Here is a 22,263-nt window from a genome sequence, read left to right as displayed (position 1 = left end):
CTGTGCAAAGAATGAACACTGATTAGGGTATTAAGCAATTAGCAATTTATCATACTGGAACAAGCTTGATAATAATTAAAGTGGCATTGCTGTACCAAAGGTGATTAAAAAATAAAATTTGCTGTTTTCCTTTGTGCTAGGGCTGGTCTGTTGTGGGCAGGACCTGGTGAATGCATCGATTACCCTTTGCTGCTCTGGACCTGATGGGTCAAGGAAATCCCATATCATTGATGGAGCCCAAGTCAAATGCTGTGGTACTGAAGTTATATCCAGCAATGAACAATGTTGTAATGGGATTGGTTATAATCCCTCAGAACAGGTCTGTGCTGACAGGACTTCAGGTGGAAAGGTAATATATTTACCTTGCTTTGTCATTCAAACATGCTGAATTCATTGTTACTTCATACCTGTGACCAATATAAACAGTCCAAGGGTCTTTTATTGCATTGACAGATATACATTATTTGCCCAGGTTGCTAGATAAAAACACTCATCTGTCTGTGATTCTAGATTTTAAAAAATTCTGGCTGTGTTAGCCAGAGAAGGAAAAACAACATTAGTTACCAAAATAGTCCAGTCTCCTAATTATTTAATCTACAGTAAAATAAGCAATAAACCTCCCTGGCAGCTTTTTAAAAATCATTTATCTATCAATTGCATTAAAGTATGGAACTGTCCATAATTTTCTTTAGTTCCACAAGAAAGCTTATTTTCTTATCCTAATTTCCCAAAGAGAAAGGAGGAAGATTTGCTCTATTCATTATTTGTACTGAAATCACCAACATGCATATGAAGAACCTGTTTAAAAATAGCAATCATAATAACTCTTACCTCATGATGTATAAAGATGAAAAAAGAGAATATAGTCATTAATTTCTTGTAAATAAAAAAGAGGATTAAATCTACTTCCCACAATAAGATCAGTTTATTCTGTTTCTTTTGGTGGACAAATTTGAGCCAGCCCAAAACCTGATATCATGTGGTGCCCACTGAAAGCCTTAGTTTAAATGTTTGGTGTTTTATGCTTATATGAATGGCAGGTTTTTACTAAGGATTTCTGCCCCTCCTCAATTTTCTTCTGTCCACTCCTAAATGTACTGGCTCATGTCAGTTTCCAGTAGCAGCCATGCTACCAAGACAGAGCCCCTCATCCAAGTGATCATTCTTCATGTGTCAAACTAGACAGTGGCTGTTGGCAAGTTATTTGACAACATGAGGCATCACAACAGCATCACTTCCTATCCTCACCCCACATTCACACTTGGACATATCAAATCAACACAAAGGAATCAGGAGAAGGAATTTAGGCTAATAATTTTCATTTTTATAGCTCAAGGATGTGTGTGGTCAATTATAGTGCCCCTGTTGAAATCACATAACACAACATAGGACCTTCTTTGTTACATAGAGTTACATAGTTAGTATGTCATACACTGACAGTGCATTTACCCAACAAGACATTGGAGCTGCTTGGCTTCATTCTTGTGAAAACAAATGAGATGTGGGAATACCTTGGCAGAAAAGTGACAAAGTGATGCATAAAGTATTTTATTTAAAAGCAGATTGGTATCACTTAATTTTAAGTATGTGCTGTCATGTACTGCTTAATGCCTAACAAAGTCTTAGTGTTCTAACTATAAAAAATGTATAGTTATTTAATAAGATGGAAATCACATTTTATGAATAATGGAAGTATCTTTAATAAAAAGGAGGTACACTGCAATAATTAATTAGTAATATTTCAGTAAAAATGTAAATAGAAAGCTATCCTGGTTTATAAATGTTTGATAATGTGTGTAACATGCGTTATTAATTTGTAATAAACACTGGCTGTAAATCATTTAGAAATGTCTTCCTATTACATTTAGTTCCACTGTTGAAGGGCTTATCTCATAATCACAAATTTTAAATGGATTGTTATTATTCCTCTTATGTGGAGGAAACTATTTGTAGATGTAATAACTTCGATGTAGCTTTATCTTTGCCAAATGACACCATTTCACTTAAGTGTACACACACAAAAGGGATGCACAGCTTTTCCATGACTATGGGATTGATAATGTGATCTTCATTAACCATTATGCTATAATATAAAGGGTGCAACATTAGGCCTGAGATGTACTTTGTGGCAGATATGCCTCAAAACACCATTTTTTTTTAAAGATTCCTTGCTCATTCCTCCCTCTCCAATTTGAACCTTCCCTCTGTAAGTTCCAGCAGCCATTTCCAAGCTGCCAGCACCTGATATCCCGTTGTTATGAACTCGGCGTACTCCTAGAATATTATGCACTGCGAGCAGTATTTCAATATTATAATGAGATGACCTCACATTCGGGAGCTCAGTCAGGCACAGGCATATACAGTGGCCCTGGTGCAGAGCAGCGATCTCAGCACTACAGCCTGGATGCATTACTGGCGTCATATAGCTTTAAACCTGCCAACACCTCTAAATTTACCCCCTGTGAACATTATAACAAGAAACCTTAGCTGTCAGCTCGCCACAGAAATCCACAAGGGGATTTCAAAAAATCTCTCAAAATATAGCCAAAAAAGCTTCAGTTGACTCCTTCTTTATTTGTGGAGATATTTTTACCCACTAACACAAATGCAAGAGCATTGTCATCATGAAAGTTATCTTCAGATTCCTGATTTAATTTAGTTTCCTAACACTAAATGATGGGTGGAGATGGAAACACTAGCATTCTTAATGACATAAACAAAAATATCCTCCACATAGTGTAAATTATAACAGGATGAAGTTAAATCATCTAGTCTCAAAGTTCAGATGGTATTCAGTTTTCTGTTCTGTCTCAGAGTGGAACACCTCAATTTTGTAATCATTCCCTACGACCAATTATTCCATATTGAAAGAATGCAAAGTATCAGATTTTGCTTTAAATATATATCACACCTTACTATTTATAAGAATATATTGACTGCTGACAAGTCAAGTGATGTTGTTTTGCCACAATCTGATAGCTCCAAATATGAAGACAATATTCTTATAAATATTCATAACCAGTGCTTATTACCAATCAATAACACACATTACACAGAATTATAAAGCATTTATAAGTTACTTTTAGTTCAGTACTGAGAGGTTTGCTGAAATGATACATATATTGGTTTAATAACTCTAAACATCTCGATCATTTATAGTTATCCTGACACACAGTTATTAAACTGAAATATCCAAACTGTACAGAAATTAATAATTTTGTTTGAAGAATTTTCTAGAGCAGACAATCCAAATCAAAGTTGTGAACTAAAACGGCATAACAGTTAAGTTTGTCATGATCTGAGAATTAATACGTAAATAGACTGTGCATCTCCAGCCAGGCTGTCACAGGCCAGGTAGCCAACATTTGCTCAGCAGTGTAAAGTCACCGCCAGCTTAACTTTGTCTCAGGGTTGTTCCAGACTACAATAGGTAATATTTTTCATTCTGCAGCCCATGTATATGCAAAAACAGTTTAAAACAGTGCCTTCTTTACCAAGACCAATAGCTACAGCAGGTTCCAGTGGACACCAGCAGGAAGAATGAAAGGACTTCCATGAATGCAGGGTGTCATAGATTGCATATGTATAACCATCAGAGCACAGGCACCCACTCTTCCCATCACCTGCCTGAAAATTGTTAGTTAAAAATCCCCCATTAAGTATTCCCAAGAAATGTTTAGTCCTGCTCCCTGAATGTCAGAGGATTTATATTTCATAAGTAATTATTGGAGAAACTTGACCAGCGGTCCTGTGACTGGTAGTTTGCAAACACCTCTCCCGATTTTCATTTCCACTTCAAGCTGACAGAGAATCTCAGAACTATTAAGTCAAAAGGTAAACTGTAAGCAAACATAAACCAAAAGATGTGGAACATAGGCCACAGAATTGGGCTCCATCATGCCACTGGTGCTGGCATTATGGAAGCATTGAACTGAACAAAAGCCGGCTGGAATGCTTCCGGCCACCTCTGCCGGGAGCACACTGACTGACAGGGTGCTAGCATGGGTGGCTGTGGGTGTGCCAGAAGCATGTGGAGTGGGTGCATTGTGACGTCAAACAGCCTCTAACGCTGGTTTGATGCACAATCTGCTATTTTAGATGGCGCAGATCCAGTTAACGCTCTATCATAATCATGCCCAACTCAGCTTACGTCCAGCTGCACAACAGACCCCCGACTAGTGTTATTTAAAGGGCTAACCATCCAACATCCAGGTGAGGTGCTTTTCACTTACTTTTGCTGCTACAGAGTCAGTGGAAGTACTGTGTTGTGTTATTGGAGGTGTTTTGCTAACTTCTGGAATTTTCAAAGAAGTGGTGCTGGATCCCTACAAGAAGTTCAGAGGAGTTGTTTGGCCTGTCAGAGGAAAGTCTGCTTCAGTAATGGGGCTATTATTGCAGTCCTTCTTGGCTGCAGCATAACTTGGAACTGGAGCACATGCAGCATAGAGGGGAAGCAGTGTGCAAAGGGAGGGGGAGGTGGGTTCTCAATAGAAGGTCCTGTCCACCAAGAGACTTTAGGAGCACTCCACCTCAGCCAGGAGCAGTGGCTGAGGCCCCAGCATTTCAACTGTGCCACCATTACAATCTCACCTGCAACGTACAACAGGACAAGGAAGGTGCTGCCAGTGGCCATCAAGGTCACCAGTGACTCACTACATGCAGACCCCGCGTCTATACTACCGTCTAAGGTATGTGCAGTGCCAGTGTCTGAGCTGGTGACTGCAAGCGGCAGACCAAGTGACAATACTTCTTAATCAGAGGTCAGGTGTCTCCCTTCCTCATGCAGTGACTGGCCAGGTGGCTATTCATGGGTATCTGAAGCAGAAATGCAGAAGGGGAGGTTGGGGTGAGGGAAGGGGGATGGTAGGGTAGAAAGCAAGAGGTCCATGGTCACACCATCTGCAGTTTGCACTTCATGCCAGATTTCAGGATGAGGATGCAGTGGGATTTGAGGAGGGGCATAAGGCAGTAACATATCATCATCCTGAATGTTCTCAGTGACATTGGATGCAATAGCCTCACTCACAGCCGGCCCCATGATGCAGAGTACCATCTCCTCCAGAGGGCTCAGGTGATGTAGGTGTGTCTGTCCCCTGCTAACTCTGCACTGCACCCTATGGTTATGGGCCACCTTGTCCTGCAAGAGAGAGAAGGAAGAATGTCAGTGCGTTGCAATGTAATGTGCTGGCCATAGCTGAATAGCATGAGGTATGGAAAAGCTGCAAGAGGTGGGTGCAAGGCTGGCAGCATTGGAAAGTGTGACATCAGCCAGTTGGGCTGTGTGACATCCCGACAGCACCAATTTAACGTGTTTGGGTGCACACATTATTGGAGAACACAGGTAGTGCCCTGTGGAGCAGACTGCCCCTAACGAAGCAACGTGGATGCTACGTGATTGAACTTCATGCCCTTTGACTCACTTTCTTTCCACCTCCTGGACTAATGTCTCCAGTGCTGCATCGGAAAACCCGGGAGCCGTCTCTCTTGCCTATTGTTCCATTTTCTGTGCTTTTGCATCTATCCTAGTCTTCCACAGTCTGAAGCAGCTTCTGTACAATGAGCACAGCTCCTCTTTAAAAGGGGCAGGCTGTCTTTAAGAGACCCAGGAAATTGAACATCACGATCCCCACTCCCGAAAATGGGCCTTGACAAGTTTTTCCCTCATAGTGTTTGGACAGAGATCTGAGCATGAATGTTAGACATTTTAGATAAGAAAAGGAAATACTGAAAGTGCATGTAGGTAAATCAGCATCTAAAATAGGCTAACACATGTTGGTACAACCGTCATTTCTATTGATTCAGTTTTGATGAAGACTACCTGAGACGGTAGCTTCATTTTCAGATGCTGACTAACCTGCTGTCTCATTTCCAGTAATTCCTGTACAAGAACAGAGAATAGGAGGAAAGCAAAGTACCAGAAAAGGGAGGAAGAAAATAATTATACTCAGAATATATAAAAAGCAAGCCAAGCTAATGTTTCTACTGTTGCTAAAGTAAGGAAACAGATTGGATTAGTTCCGCAAATAAGTCTACTCTGTGGAATCCTGCCCTGTTTCTGTTGAGAAACCATAGTGAAGGGCCAAGATTCAGATTGCAGGAATTACTTGGATGGAAAAGAGTAAAAGAGGAGTTAATATACATCAGGAGGTAGTGTTGGATGACACTAAACATTGATTTAAAAGCCCAGGGCCGAGATATTAGTCTGAGTCCTCTTTTGGGCTCAACTTGGTGCTGCACAACCAGCACTAGAGTCAAGAGGTACAAGGATCGATGGATGTGCCTCAGCAGGAAACTCACCTTTTCAAAGACACGATTGTCAGGCTGCCTGCCTGATCACCAGAAACCCTCAGGTAAATGCCAGAAGGGTGGATAGGAGCTACTGGGAAGGGGTGATCGTGATTTCTTTGGAGTAAGCAGCGCATTTCTATCCTTCTAACTCCACAGGATGGGGTTTTTTAACAAAATGTTTGAAAATTACTTGGTGTTGGCAGCTGTGGGATTGCTGAAGATGACACCTGGCCTGCTCATTGCCGACTAAATTCTCAATTAGGTCCTTCAACATATTTAAGGGGCCTAACACCTATCTTAGGCGTCCTCATGGGAAAGGACCGCACAAAGTTATCACCTGCAAAGGTTGGGCACAGGACATCCCACCACTAAATTAGTATGTGGTCTGACAGCCAACACTCATATTAACCCTGTTATACAGTATATGCAACTTTTGCACTCTCCTAACTTATTCTATGCTAAGATGCTAAAACACCAAAGATTTTGTGGAAATTACTTTTTCAAAATTTATGTCTTTTTGTATCTACATTATTGCTGCCCTACCAGATTGTCATAATGACAAATTTAAAATTTCTAATCCAGCAGAGAGACTGCGGTACTGGTACTGTTTGCTCAGTATCCCAGACAGCCAGAGCATATTGCAACAGGTGTGATTTCAACTTCAGTGCTTATTTTTGCACCTGGTCAGAAAAATTGGAGGCTCCTACTGCACTAAACAAAGAGTTGAATGAAAAGCTTTGCTTTTGGCCAGAGGAGATTATCAACAAAGGAAGTTCCAGCAGATATACATTTACAGGTATCTAAAATACTGCATTATTTATTTCCTGTCAAATGTTTTCAATTTATATACTTAGAATTTATTTCCTAGAGCAAGATGTAATTATCTTTCATTTCACTTTTTTTGTTATTCATGTATAACCAGAACGCAAAAGCTCGAAAGTCTCTAGCATTTACTATGCATAAAGGCAAAATGTTCAGGTTGCCAATTTACTAGAAGTTGTGAAAGGGATACAATTGAACATACTTTCAGCTGCTTAAATGTTAAGCAAAGAGCGCACGGATGAACTGCAACAATTGTTTATTCCTGTCTGGTGCAAAAGTTAAACGGGAAAGGTAGCCAAACCATGGCTTACAAGGGAAATTAGAGATAGCATTAGATCCAAAGAAGAGGCATATAAATTCGCCAGAAAAAACAACAGACCTGAGGATTGGGAGCAGTTTAGAATTCAGCAAAGGAGGACCAAGGGATTGATTAAGAAGGGGAAAATAGAGTACGAGAGCAAGTTTGCGGAGAACATAAAAACTGACTGTAAAAGTTTCTATAAGTATGTGAAGAGAAAAAGATTAGTGAAGACAAATGTAGGTCCCTTCCAGTCAGAAACAGGGGAATTTATTATGGGGAACAAAGAAATGGCTGACCAACTAAATGCATACTTTGGTTCTGTCGTCACAAAGGAGGACACAAATATCATATCCGAAATGTTGGGGAACACAGGGTTTAGTGAGAGAGAAGAACTGAAGGAAATCAGTATTAGTAGAGAAATGGTGTTGGGGAAATTGATGGGATTGAAGGCCGAGAAATTCCCAGGGCCTGATGGTCTGCATCCCAGAGTACTTAAGGAAGTGGCCCTAGAAATAATGGATGTATTGGTGGTCATTTTCCAAGATTCTATAGACTCTGGAACAGTTCCTACAGATTGGAGGGTAGCTAATGTAATCCTACTATTTAAAAAGGGAGGTAGAGAGAAAGCAGGCAATTATAGACCAGTCAGCCTGACATCGGTAGTGGGGAAAATTCTAGAGTCCATTATCAAAGATTTTATATCACAGCACTTGGAGAACAATGGTAGAATCGGACAGAGTCAGCATGGATTTACGAAAGGGAAATCATACTTGACAAATCTACTAGAATTCTTCGAGGATGTAACTAGTAGAGTTGATGAGGGGGAGCCTGTGGATGTGGTTTATTTGGACTTTCAGAAGGCTTTCGACAAAGTCCCACGTAAGAGATTAGCATGTAAAATTAAAGCGCATGGGATTGGGGTTAGTGTATTGCGATGGATAGAAAATTGGTTGGCAGACAGGAAACAAAGAGTAGGGATAAATGGGTCTTTTTCCGAATGGCAGGCAGTGACTAGTGGGGTACCGCCTTGATCGGTGCTGGGAGCCCAGCTATTCACAATATATATTGATGATTTAGATGAGCGAACTAAATATAACATCTCCAAATTTGCAGATGACACAAAACTGGGTGGGAGGGTGAGTTGTGAGGAGGATGCAGAGAGGCGTCAGGGTGATTTGGACAAGTTGAGTGAATGGGCAAATGCATGGCAGATGCAATATAATGTGGATAAATGTGAGGTTTTCCACTTTGGTAGCAAAAACAGGAAGGCAGATTATTATCTGAACGGCTATAAACTGAGAGAGGGGAATATGCAACAAGACCTGGGTGTTCTCGTACACCAGTCGCTGAAGGTAAGCATGCAGGTGCAACAGGCGGTAAAAAAGGCAAATGGTATGTTGGCCTTCATAGCGAGAGGATTCGAGTACAGGAGCAGGGATGTCTTGCTGCAATTATACAGGGCCTTGATGAGGACACACCTGGAATATTGTGCAGTTTTGGTCTCCTTATCTGAGGAAGGATGTTCTTGCTATAGAGGGAGTGCAGCGAAGGTTTACCAGACTGATTCCTGGGATGGCGGGACTGGCGTATGAGGAGAGATTGAGTCGGTTAGGATTATATTCGCTGGAGTTCAGAAGAGTGAGGGGGTATCTCATAGAAACCTATAAAATTCTAACAGGACTTGACAGGATAGATGCAGGAAGGATGTTCCTGATGGTGGGGGAGTTTAGAACCAAGGGTCATAGCCTAAGGATATTGGGAAAACCATTCAGGACTGAGATGTGGAGAAATTTCTCCACCCAGAAAGTGGTCAGCCTGTGGATATCACTACCACAGAAAGTAGTTGAGGCCAAAACATTGTATGTTTTCAAGAAGGAGTTAGATATAGCTCTTGGGTTTAAAGGGATCAAAGGATATGGGGCGAAAGCAGGAACAGGTTACTGAGTTGGATGATCCGCCGAATGGTCTACTCCTGCTCCTATTTTCTATGTTTCTATGTTTATTAATATGCTTTACTGTAATGCTACTTTGGTTGCTCTGTGTTGGAAAGTGGTAATATGGCATGAGGAATCAATGCAAATCTCATGCAGTTGCAATGTAGAACTCAAGAAAGTGCAGTATTATTAGTCTTATTGAGAAGTTCTTATTGGTTCCAAATTTGTAATTTATTCTGACAGCATTTTAGTGTGACCTTTAAGACCATTATATACAGTCCACAACAGAACTATTTACACTGTAAAAGTCTGCAAACAATCGGGATGACATAGTAGCTTTGTCAGACCATCAGAAATTAAATATATTCTGTTGCAGGATTGTGTGGTGCAATGAGATAGCACACTATACTTTCACCACTGGGATTTGGGATTTGCATCCAGCCCAGACAAATCTTTGTCTCTGTGTAATTTCTGCCTGCTGTTGAGTTTATGTTTGTGATATAAGTTCTAACAGACTCTGCTACTGTTATGTGGCTTCTTGTGAGAAGCAAGCTTACTGTTAATATTTTTAACTGAAACCTACTACTACTATTTATATTTAAGGAGCAAGACAAAAGCATTCTATATTTTCCATTTTACATCTATGACTGACCACAACAATCCAGTGAGAAACTAAGAAAAGTAACATGTTGGAAGTTCCTTTTTGTGTAAGACTAGCAAAATTTAATTACTCAACTTGCAAGGCCTTTCTTATCTGCTAGTGGTTTAAAGGTTTCCTTGAGTTAGCTTCCTCAGTCATGGACTAAATAAATTTGTGCCGCTCCTGAAATACCTTAGATTTATAAGCCACCAAGAGACTTTATATTCATTGATTGTATTCACCTACAATTATAAATATAGGACAACACACAACTAGGAGAATGCTGCATCTAAAACAAGACATAGGAAAAGCTGACAGTGTTTTCAAAACATAGCCCAGGATGAGATTGTTACAGAGTTGAGAGTGAAGGTCATGTGGTTTGTCAGTGTTATCTCAACACCAAGATATGTTATGTCTTTGAAATATAATCCAACCTGCTTTTTCCTTTATTATATAGAGAGGTATTGCTTGTAGAGTTGCTTATATCTTACATAAGTCAACATATTTTTGCCCATATTGAATTACGGAAGATAAGCATTGATGACAGTATTCTGCAGTCTAATTACATGACATGATTTGATTAAGGGTAAATTCAGCATTCGTACACTTCCAATAGGAAGCTGTATTCAAAACAAAGTGGATCAAAGAATTAGTGCAACAATGTCTTCTCTCAAAAATGTGACTTTCCACTGGGAGATCAGCAGTGCTGAAATATGCCGTATACTTTGAACTTTAGTGGTATCAAGTTTTACTTCATTGTCTTTATAGGGAAGCATATTATATGATCGAAATACATCAAGGGGTTTGGATAATTTGTGATAATATCAACTCCTTCCAATATGTTAGTCTGCATATAAAGACATATTTATCGTGTTTGTTTAACTGAAATATAGCAGTAGGTTCCTTGACACAAACCACCAACATAATTCAAACTGCAGTACTCTTGTAATATGTCACCTAGTGTAGTGAATGGACTTTAATTTCACTTAATGTGATAGCAAATGAAGAGGTATGTTTCTCTCTGTTCAGTTTTTTTTAGCAAAAAAAAGACACAAGCATAAGGCCATATTCTCAATTTGGCTAAAAATAATGAACCAAGGAAGATATAGCAACGTGAGTAGTATGCATTATAATACTAGCACTGATCATTCCAATGCTCTATTGGCTGGTCTCCCTCATTCTAGCCTCTGCAAACTTCAGACCATCCAAATCCCTGCTGCCCATGTCTTAACTCGGACCAAGTCCCATTCCCTATCACCCCTGTGCTCGCTGACCTACATTGGCTCCCATTCAAGCAACTTCTTGATTTAAAAATTCTCATCCTTGTTTAAAATCCCTCCATGGCCTCTCCCCTCCCTATGTCTGTAATCTCCTCCAGCCCCACAACCCTGCAAGATATCTGGGCTCCTTTAATTTTGGCATGTTGAGCATCTCGATTTTAATTGTTGCACCATTGGTGGCCACGCCTTCAGTTGCCAGGCCATAAGCTCTGGAATACCTTTCCCTATACCTCTCCACTTATCTACCTCACTTTCCTCGTTTAAGACACTCCTTAAAACCTACCTCTTTGAACATGCTTTTGGTAATCTGACCTTCTATCTCCTTTTGTTTCGCAGTGTCATATTTTGTTATTTTGTTTTATTATGCTCCTGTGAAGTGCCTTAAAGGTTCTATATAAATATAAGTTGTTGTTGTTGTTGACAATTAACCCTGAGAATGCTGACAATGCATCTTCTTGGGCTGCAATTTTAATTCATGAAACACCATTGCTTCCTGTTTTGAGACTAGAAAATTGCACCAAATATTGAACTGACCTAGTTGAAAATAGCAAGAAAATTCACCTCTAGAACACTAAGAACTGGATTTTATGGGCCCCCGAGACGGGGTCGGAGGCAGGGGAATCCATAGAATTGCGACAGGTGGCGGGGGCAGAGGGCCTGTCGCCGCTTCATCACCAAGTGATTTTCCTGGGGGTAGGATAGGCCAATGACGGTCTTCCCACCTAAAGGCTAATACAGGCCCTTCAGTGACCTAATAACGGCCACTTGAGCGCCTCTTCCCGTTGCCACTGGGATCTAACCAGTGGCGGGGGATGGCTTGTAAAACGAGGCGTCCTCCCTGTGGGCATGGAATTCCTCCTCCGTGGGCAATCCATGGCCCACGGAGGAACCCCCGCCAGCAAAACCTACAACTCCATGGCCTCTCTCTCCCTAAACATCATGCCCATCCTCCCAACCCCCTCACTAGGGTCTTCCGAACTGTCCGCGGCAACCCCGCCTCACTTACCTGAGGTCCGGGATTCCAGCACTGGGCCTGGGTCCAAGGCCTCTGCAGTATCAGCAGTGCCACCGCTCCTGGTGGCGCTACCGATACTGCTCAGCTGTCAGCCCTGTGATAGTCCAGCAGCGCTTGCAGGCGGAATCCCCATCTTTAAAGGGATGGAGATGGTGCCGAGCATATAGGCTTCAAAACACCAGAGGATCGCTCCGGTGGGGGCATGAAAAGGCCGAGGCCGAGGCGGAGCTCCCCCCACCCCCCCGCCTTTTCAGCCCAGCGTTGGGAGCCCTGCCTCTTCCACCAAATTCAGCCCTAAGTTACTAAAATCAGCCTTCCTGTAAGTTTCAGCTGTTTAGATCTCATTTTTTTAAATCAGAGTTGCACCTCCAAAATGGTATGATGGGATGCAGGAGGGATGAAAGGTTACTAAACTTTTTAAATAAATCATCAAATTTATAATGGACACTGTTAGTTAAAAATAAAATTAAACATGCAAAGTTGAATTTTTAAAAAAATGAGTGACTAGGGATGAGAAATAAAAGGGAAACAGTCGATTAGGTAAATTGCACAAAAAAATATCTTTTTTTAAATATAGAATTATTTTAGATATTTATTTTGTAAGACTAAGTAAAGAATCCCATGATAAAGCTGTTCCTAACAGCTGAGCATGTCATGTATGCAACATTCTGGGTTGCTTCAAACTGAGTGAGCTGGATTTTGTTTTCCCACCTCCGGGAGTGGCGGCAGGCATAAAAAATAGCCTGCATGCACCCACCATGCGCCACCATGATCTTGAGCCCACTGGCTCATTAGGATACGCAGGGCAGCCACCCTCCCCTCCCCCCAAATTACATGGCGGGGGCATCCTCGGCCACACCGTGAGCAGCGTCAATTCTCTCTGCGCAGGCGCTGATGCCATTTTTAAAGGGCTGCCAGCCCTGCATAGAGAATGTAGAGCTGCCCCCATCTCCCCCACTACACTGAAATTAAATGCTTGCATCATTCCTCCCCACTACACTAAAATTGCAGAGTTGATCCCGTTCCCCCCACCCCACAACACTAAAAATGCTCACATCCCCCTTCCCCACCTCCTGGACGGGAAAGTGAAGACATGTGAGTGCCGCCTGTTGGGCTGAAGATCCAGAACCAACGGTAAGATCGTGGATAATTCAATTTAAATATATGCAAACAGGTCATTTCAATATTTAAAGCATGGTCCCGCCACAGAGTGGTGGCAGGCCCGCCATGGAGCTTCCCCGCCACCGAGAAGATCGGGCCCAGCAATCCCGGCATTGGGTTCTGTGGCAGGCCACTGCCGCTCTAATCTTCCGACCGCCACCCCCCCCCCCCCACCACACCCCCACCACAGAGCCCAACGTCAGGAGCTGAACAAAATTCAGCCCAGTATATGTCCCCCTTGAAAATTGAAAACATTGGTTAGCTCAGGGTGGACTGAATGTTCTGAAGCTGCCAGCAGTCTAGGGGTTAAAATACCACTGTAAAATTTGTCAGTAATGCATTTGATTTTTACCGATTTCCTTGCAAGAGGAACATGTATGTCTGAATGATAGATGTGGATCACAAGATTTCTGACCTTAAATTTTCTTTAAACTTTTTTCCTGCAGATACTAATTTACATCCATATGTTACATATGAGTACAGAGTAGCTGCTTGGAATAGTTATGGACGGGCTTTTAGTAACATCAGCAGAGCTACCACTGAACAAGATATACCTCAGGGTGTGAATCCACCGGAGTGGAGGAAAGTGGACAACAGGAATGATACAATCATACTGAACTGGAAAGCTCCTGCACAACCAAATGGTATAATGATAAATAAAGTAGCTTATTTATTAAGCCTTTTTTGATAAAATTATCCTGCACAAATACTGTATGAGAATTAATTAATCCTGAGCACTGCTTAAATCAAATAGTAATTTAAATTACCTTCTAAAGTAACAGGTAAAAACATTTTTTAAAAGTTGAATGCAGCGCTTTCTGTTGAAATTGCAAAGCAAAAAAATGCACAGGTAATTTTTTCATACAAGACTCTAGGCAGAAGGTGAGGGGGGCGGGGGGGGGGGGTGCAAAGAAAATAGCAGGGGGCGCCATTCCCGACGTTGCCCGGGCAACCTGTCATTTTGTCCAGGGTGGGGAAGGCCGATGACGGCCTTCCCGCCCCAGGCCAATTGAGGTCCTTAAGTGGCCAATTAATGACCACCTTAGGGCCTCTTTCCCCCCCCACCCCACCTCAATTTAATGGAAGGCGAAGGGGCTTGCCACTGTGGAATACACCACCAGCTGAAGACTGGCAGTCTCCTAATTTCAAGGTAATTCTAGTAACTGTTAATAGTATTTCCAAATTCAGTGTTAATAATGTTTCATTGAAGTTATTACTTTAAATATGTTACACTCTTATCTTCCTAAACAATTAGAAAATACTTAATTTAGTGAAGCATTGATGAAAGATTTTTTTTTTAAATTATCCCTAATTCCAAATACCGACATGCCTTTGGAGGATGTTTAAGATACAGTTTATAAATGTTTATTTTCTTTTATAAATCTATACTGCCATTATATATGTATTATATACATAAGAATATTATTTGTCATCAATACTTGTCCATTAACTGGTTTAAGAGGGATATCGGCATATGGCATAAGAACACAAGAACACAAGAAGTAGGAACAGGAGTAGGTTATTCAGCCCCTCAAGCCTGCCCCACCATTCAATAAGATCATGGCTGGTCTGTCCCAGGTCTCAACTCCTCTTTCGGGCCTGCTCCGCATAACCGTCGACTCCCCGAGATTTCAAAAATCTATCTACCTCCTCCTTGCATTTAGTGACCTAGTCTCCACAACTCTCTGAGGTAGAGAATTCCAGAGATTCACCACCCTCTGAGAGAAGAAATTCCTTCGCATCTCAGTTTTAAATGTGTACCCCCTTATTCTGTAACTATGTCCCCTAGTTCGAGATTCCCCCATCAGTGGAAACATATTCTCAACATCTACCCTGTCAAGCCTCCTTAGAATCTTATATGTTTCAATAAGATCACCTCTCATTTTTCTAAACTCCAATGAATAAAGGCCTAACCTGTTTAGCCGTTCTTGATAAGACAACCCCTTCGTCCCTGGAATCAGCCGAGTGAACCTTTTCTGAACTGCCTCCAATGCTAGTATATCCTTACTTAAATATGGGGACCAAAACTATGTGCAGTACTCCAGGTGTGGCCTCATCAACACCCTGTACAGTTGTAATAAGACTTCCCTATTTTTAAACTCTAACCCCCTAGCACTAAGGGCCAAAATTCCATTTGTCTTCCTAATTACTTGCTGCATCTGCATGCTAACTTTTTGTGTTTCTTGCACAAGAACACCCAGATCCCTCTGTACTGCAGTATTTTGTAGTCTTTCTCCATCTAAGTAATAATCTGCCTTTTATTCTTCCTACCAAAGTGGATTACCTCACACTTTCCCACATTGAACTCCATTTGCCAAGTTTTTGCCCACTCACTTAATCTATCTATATCCCTTTGCAGATTCTTTGTGTCCTCATCACAACATGCCTTCCCACCTATTTTTGTATCGTCAGCAAATCTGGATACTCTACACTCTGTCCCTTCCTCCAAGTCATTAATATAGATAGTGAATAGTTGAGGCCCTAGGATCGATCCTTGTGTCACCCCACTAGTTACGACTTTCCAACCTGAAAAAGACCCATTGATCCCGACTCTCTGCCTTCTATGTGTTAGTCAATCCTCAATCCATGCCAACACATTACCCCCAATATACCCTGAGCTCCTGTTTTGTGCAATAACTTTTATGTGGCACCTTATCGAAAGCCTTCTGAAAATCCAAATACACTACATCTATCGGTTCTCCTTTATCCATTCTGTTTGTTATATCCTCAAAGAACTCTAACAAGTTTGTCAAACATGAGTTCCCTTTCATAAAACCATGTTGACTCTGTTTGATTGCATTATGTTTTTCTAAATGTCCTGCTATTTCTTCCTTAATAATGGACTCTAGCATTTTCCCAATGACAGATGTTAAACTGGTCTATAGTTTCCTGCTTTCTGTCTTCCTCCTTTCTTGAATTAGTGGTTTTCCAATCCGCTGGTACCCTACCAGAATCCAGTGTGCTTTGGTATACTATGACCAATGCCTCTACTATCTCTGCAGCCACTTCTTTTAAAACACTTGGATGCAGGCCATCAGGTGCTGGTAACTTGTCTGTCTTTAGTCCCATCAGTTTGTCCAGCACCTTTTCCCTCGTGATAGAGATTATTACAAGTTCCTTTATAAGACAAAAACCTGGTGTAAAAGGAATTTTATTGGACTAGAGGGATATGATGAATGGTATTTTACCAAGGTCTTATTTATTATATACATATCTGACATGAATTGAGGGAACAATATTGAAATGTGGGGACTATGGCAAGTTGTAACAATAATCGTGGAAGACAGTAGATGGGCAGTTGGGAGGCAGATGCAGTTGAATGTAAAACATTGTAAAAAATATTTTAGAAATAAGAATAGAGAAAAGAAGTACAGCTTATGTAGTAAAATGCTAATTGGAGTAGAGAAGCACAGATTTATAACACCCCTCAGCTAAAAGTAGCAGTGCAAGAAGATAAGGCACAGTTCTTTTGTATCGAGATGCATAGAATACAAAAGCAATATGATAATGTTGAACGAGTTAGGTCACAGTTTGAGTAAAGTGAATAGTTTTGAACACCCGACTATAGGAAAGATATAAAAACAATGAAAAGTTGCAGTGTTGATCTATTTGGAAGTTATGAAGAGGATTTAAGAAATTAGGGCCTTTTAGCAATAGAGCTGAAATGGTTAAGAAATAACTTGATAGAGATCTTCAAGCCAATGAAAGACTATGATAAGGTAAATAGTGATAGATTGTGGGCTGACTTTTCCTGACCCACTGGAGGCAGGCTGGGAGGCAGGAGGGTGGGCAAAATGGCAGGGGAAGGTGTTGGGAAAGGAGCCTGATGTCTTTCCGCCGCCATGGCATATTGGCAGCGGCAGGAGCCTCGGTGGCAAGGCCACCTGCCTGCCAGCCAATTGAGCCATTCGAGTGGCCAATTGAGGGCCACTTGCTGCCCCATAGGCATTTTGTCTGTGTCGGAAGGGCCCAGATAAATCCGAGCGGCCTCCCAGTGGGGTCTGGGGGGCCCGCCTTGATGGGCACTCCATGGCCCATGGAGGGCTCCCCCAGCTGCAATGGGTGCCCCTGTGGCAATGGCACTGCCAGTACAAAACCCCCCCCCCCCACCCCCCCCAACAATCGGCAGGGCCTGCCTGCCTGGACCTGGCTTCCCCCAACCAAACCTACCATTCTTCAAGGGTGCCTTGCCATTTGGGCACCCTCTCCTTGGTGATGCAGCCTTAGCAATAGCCACGACTAGCGGTGACGTTGCAGAGACAGCCAACCTGCCGGCTCTCTGATTAGGCCAGCAGCTCTTGGGGGCAGGCCGCCATCCTCAATTGGATGGCAGCCCCGGCGGTGGCCTGGTGGCCTATTAATTGGCTGCTGCAGGCAAGATGCCGCCACAGGGTTCTGCCAACTTCTGGAGTGGGGTCAGCTCCCGCTTTCAGCCCCAGCGACTGGACTTGTCCATCAGTAAAAAATTCAGCCCTATTTCTGTTCACTGGTGAAACAGTAACAACAGGGCACAAATTTAGGATAATCAAAAAAAAATTGAAGAGCTGGTCAAAAAACATTGAACAGAGATGTCAATAAGGATAAGGAGACAAAATTCACAACATTCACAATGGATGTCATGTGAGATTATCATTAAGGCAGTTTCATTGCTGTGTCAATGGGGCAATACTGATTGAAAGAATTCACATACAGGGTTGTGGAAAAATAGATACAGATTTGGAGGTAACGGTTAAATTCCCGAAAGCTTGTTACGGAAGGATAATGCTGAAGCCTGTATTTACTCAGTTTCTCATTTATTGTGCAGAATAAAAAGATTACAAACATGTAGCTCCTCACTCAAACCCCTCACCAGTCTCAGTGAGTGTCTGCTTATAAGTGCTCAACTAAGACCCCAATTAACACCCTTCATCTGCATATAATCAAACCATTGACACACAATTAACATTAACAGATTCCTTCTTTCTTTTACAATGCAACTTGGATTAATGTACTCAAACAACATTTCAAAATAAATTCCATAGTATGCATAAAGTATTAATGTACTCAAGGAACATATCAAAATAAATTCCATATTGTGTACAAAGTATTAAATTGTGAGACACCCCTCCTCTAGCACTTCTATCATTTTATTTGTACTTGCATTTCTTTTTGTGAAACAATCGGACAGCTGATGACTTGCCATTTAAGTTTGGAGATTTCCTTTCTCTCCAGCATTTGTTTCAATCCAGCAAGATCAGTACGTCGTTTTTTTCTCACTCACATTTTGAAGAGTGTACATTGTCCCACAAAGAACGATTAGCCACATAACATTCAATGGGTATCCTATCTTTAGTATGTCTCTTGTTCAGAATTTCACCCAAAATATTTGACAAATAGAACCCCAGATCCAATGCCTCCACAAGACTCAGTGTTTCTGCAGCTAACGTGCTTTTAACAACCCGTTTTATTTTCTTAGCCTCCCAAGCTAAAGAACAAGATTTCCCATTTTCACTGATCAGAAATATTATGAAACCAGCTGCACTCGAATACCCATCAGTAAGATTAGCACGTGAAGCTTCACTAAAAATTATTAGCATCATGTTCTTTGAGTCAGCTAAGGATGTGAACTTCAGTGCATATTTCTCCAAATTTAGTTTTTTCAGTGTTTTATTTGTCCTTAAAATATTCTTAGCTTTTGGATGTTTCATCATTGTGATTAACTCCACCATTTCAAAACAAGCATCAGGCCTAGTCTGAGAGCACAACCAGTTTAAGTGACTCACCAGGCTTCGCAATTGCTCAGTCTTTGCTTTACAGAATTGTTACAGTGCAGCAGGAGGCCATTCGGCCCATCGTGACCGTACAGACTCTCTGAAACAGTAATTCCCTCAGTTCCAATCCCCTGCCTTCTCCCTGTAACCCTGCACATTCTTCCTTTTCATATAACTGTCTAATTCCCTTTAGAATGCTTCAATTGAACCTGCCTCCATCACTGAACCAGCACATTCCAGACGTTAACCACTCGCTGCATGAAAATGTTTTTCCTCATGTCACTTTTGCTTCTCTTACCAAATACTTTAAATCTGTGCTCTCTCGTTCTTGATCCTTTCATGATTTGGAACAGTTTCTCTCTATCTACTCTGTCCAGACCCCTCATGATTTTGAATCCCTCCATCAAATCACCTCTCAGCCTTCTCTTCTCCAAGGAAAACAGTCCTAACTTCTCCAATCTATCTTCATAACTGAATTTCCTCTTCCCTGGAATCGTTCTCGTGAATATTTTCTGTACTGTCTCCAATGCCCTCACGTCTTTCCTAAAGTGTGGCACCCAGAACTGGACGCAATACACAGCTGAGGCCGAACTGGTGTCTTATACAAGTTCAACATAACTTCCTTGATCTTGTACTCTTTGCCCCTATTAATAAAGCCCAGGACACTGTATGCTTTATTAACTGCTCTCTCAACCTGTCCTCCCACCTTCAATGATTTATGCACATATACACCTAGGTCCCTCTGCTCCTGCACCCCTTTAGAATTGTACCCTTTATTCTATATTGTCTCCCCATGTTCTTCTTACCAAAATGAATCACTTCACATTTCTCTGCATTGACCTTCTTCTGCCCCCTGTCTGCCCATTCGACCAACTTGTCTATGTCCTTTTGAAGTTCTACACTATCCTCGTTATACTTCACAATGCTTCCAAGTTTCGTATCATCTGTAAACTTTGAAATTGTGCCATGTACACCTAGGTCTAGGTCATTAATATATATCAGGAAAAGCAAGGGTCCGAACACTGATCCCCGGGGAACTCCACAACAAACCTTCCTCCAGCCCGAAAAACATCCATTAATCACTACTCTCTATTTCCTGTCACTCTGCCAATTTTGTATCCATGTTGCTACCGTCCTTTTTATTCCATGAGCTATAACTTTGCTCACAAGTCTGTTGTTGGGCACTGTATCAGATGCCTTTTGAAAATCCATGTACGCCACATCAACAGCATTGCCCTCATCAACTCTCTCTGTTACCTCCTCAAAAACCTCCAGCAAGTTAGTTAAACATGATTTTCCCTTAAGAAATACATGCTGGCTTTCCTTAATTAACTCGCATTTGTCCATTTGATTATTGATTTTGTCCCGAATTATTTTTTCTAGAAGCTTTCCCACCACCAAAGTTAAACTGACTGGCCTGCAGTTGCTGTGCTTATCTTTACACCCTTTTTTGAACAAGGGTACAATGTTTGCAATTCTCCAGTCCTCTGGCTCCACCCCCAAGTCTAAGAAAGACTGAAAAACTATGGCCAGTGCCTCTGTGATTTCCACCCTCACTTCCCTCAGTATCCTTGGATGCGTCTCATCTGGTCCTGGTGCTTTATCCACTTTAAGTACAGACAGCCTATCTAATACTCCCTCGTTATCAATTTTAAACCCCTCTAGTGTTTGACTTACCTCATCTTTCACCATTGCCTGGGTTGCATCTTCTTCCTTGGTAAAGACAGATGCAACGCATTCATTTAATACCTCAGCTATGCCCTCGGCCTCCATGTGTAAATCCCCTTTCTGGTCCCTAATCAGCCCCACTCCTCCTTTTGCCATCCTTTTACTATTATATGTCTACAGAAAATGTTGGGATTTCCTTAAATGTTAGCTGCCAGTCTCTTTTTATGCTCTCTCTTTGCTTCTCTTATTTGCTTTTTCACTTCCCCTCTGGATCTTCTATATTCAGCCTGGTTTTCAATAGTATTTTAGCTCTGGATATGTTTACCCTACTTGTCCCCTTCAGGGAAACATACCTTGACTGTGCCCGAACTATCTCTTCTTTGAAGGTAGCCCATTGTTCATCTACCAGTTTTCCTGCCAGCGTTGACTCCAATTTATTTGCCCCAGTTCCATTCTTACCCCATTGAAGTTGGCCTTCCCCCACTTAATTATTCTTACCCTGGATTGCTCTTTGTTCTTTTCCATAGTCAGCCTAATACCTATGATACAATGATCACTATCCCCGAAATGATCTCCTACTGATACTTGATCCACTTGGCCCACCTCATTCCCAAGAACCAGCTCTAGCTGTGCCTCCTCTCTTGTTGAACGAGTAACATACTGTTGTAGAAAATTTTCCTGAACACACACTAAGAACTCTTGCCCCTCACTACCCTTTACACTACTACTATCCCAGTCTATGTTTGGATTATTAATGTCCCCCATTATAACTACTCTATATTTTTGCACCTCTCTGTAATTTCCTTGCAAATTTGTTCCTCCACACCCTTCCCAGCAGCTGGTGGCCTGTAGACAACACCAAGCAATGTAACTGCACCTTTTTTGTTCCTTAGCTCTAGCCAAATTGATTCTGTCCTCGACCCCTCTGGGACATCCTTTTTCTCCACCACCGCAATGCTCTCCTTAATCAATACCGCCACCCCTCCCTCTTTTTTCCCTTTCCTGTCTTTCCTGAACACCTTGTATCCAGGAGTATTTAACACTCAATCCTGCCCTTCTTTGAGCCAGGTCTCTATTATAGCCACAAAATCATATTTCCACATGGCAATCTGCGCCTGTACCCTACCAGTCTTATTAACCAAACTCCATGCATTCACATACATGCACATTAACCCTGATTCAGACTTTTATTACTTACTCCCTTACTCTGACCCCACCTAATAACTTACTATTGCCTACTCTCATGCTGTCTATCTCCCCCAGTATTCTGTGCACCTTGGTATTCCTCTCCGATAGTTGCTCCTGGTTCCCACATCCCTGACAAGTTACCAGTTTTGTTTCCCTCCAATCTGAGCTCCCTCTCAGGTTCCCATTCCCCTGACAATTTAGTTTAAACCCTCCCAA

The 22,263-nt window shown here is 41.7% G+C and overlaps 1 protein-coding gene across 1 annotated transcript in view; it reads left to right on the top strand.

Annotated features, from left to right (window-relative positions):
• The window catches only part of ush2a (Usher syndrome 2A (autosomal recessive, mild)), a 1,262,450-nt gene that overhangs the window by 1,015,246 nt on the left and 224,941 nt on the right, over positions 1-22,263 (top strand). The window contains exons 70-73 of the mRNA XM_068045693.1: positions 141-341; positions 4,713-4,737; positions 6,876-7,084; positions 13,888-14,085. Of these exons, the coding sequence (XP_067901794.1) occupies positions 141-341; positions 4,713-4,737; positions 6,876-7,084; positions 13,888-14,085 (633 nt within the window). The remainder of the gene's footprint in view (positions 1-140; positions 342-4,712; positions 4,738-6,875; positions 7,085-13,887; positions 14,086-22,263) is intronic.

Source organism: Heterodontus francisci, chromosome 13 (genome assembly GCF_036365525.1).
Source record: "Heterodontus francisci isolate sHetFra1 chromosome 13, sHetFra1.hap1, whole genome shotgun sequence".
Classification (NCBI taxonomy): domain Eukaryota; kingdom Metazoa; phylum Chordata; class Chondrichthyes; order Heterodontiformes; family Heterodontidae; genus Heterodontus; species Heterodontus francisci.
The sequence above is the reverse complement of the archived record's forward strand: the minus strand, read 5'-3'. Positions and strand labels throughout refer to the sequence as shown.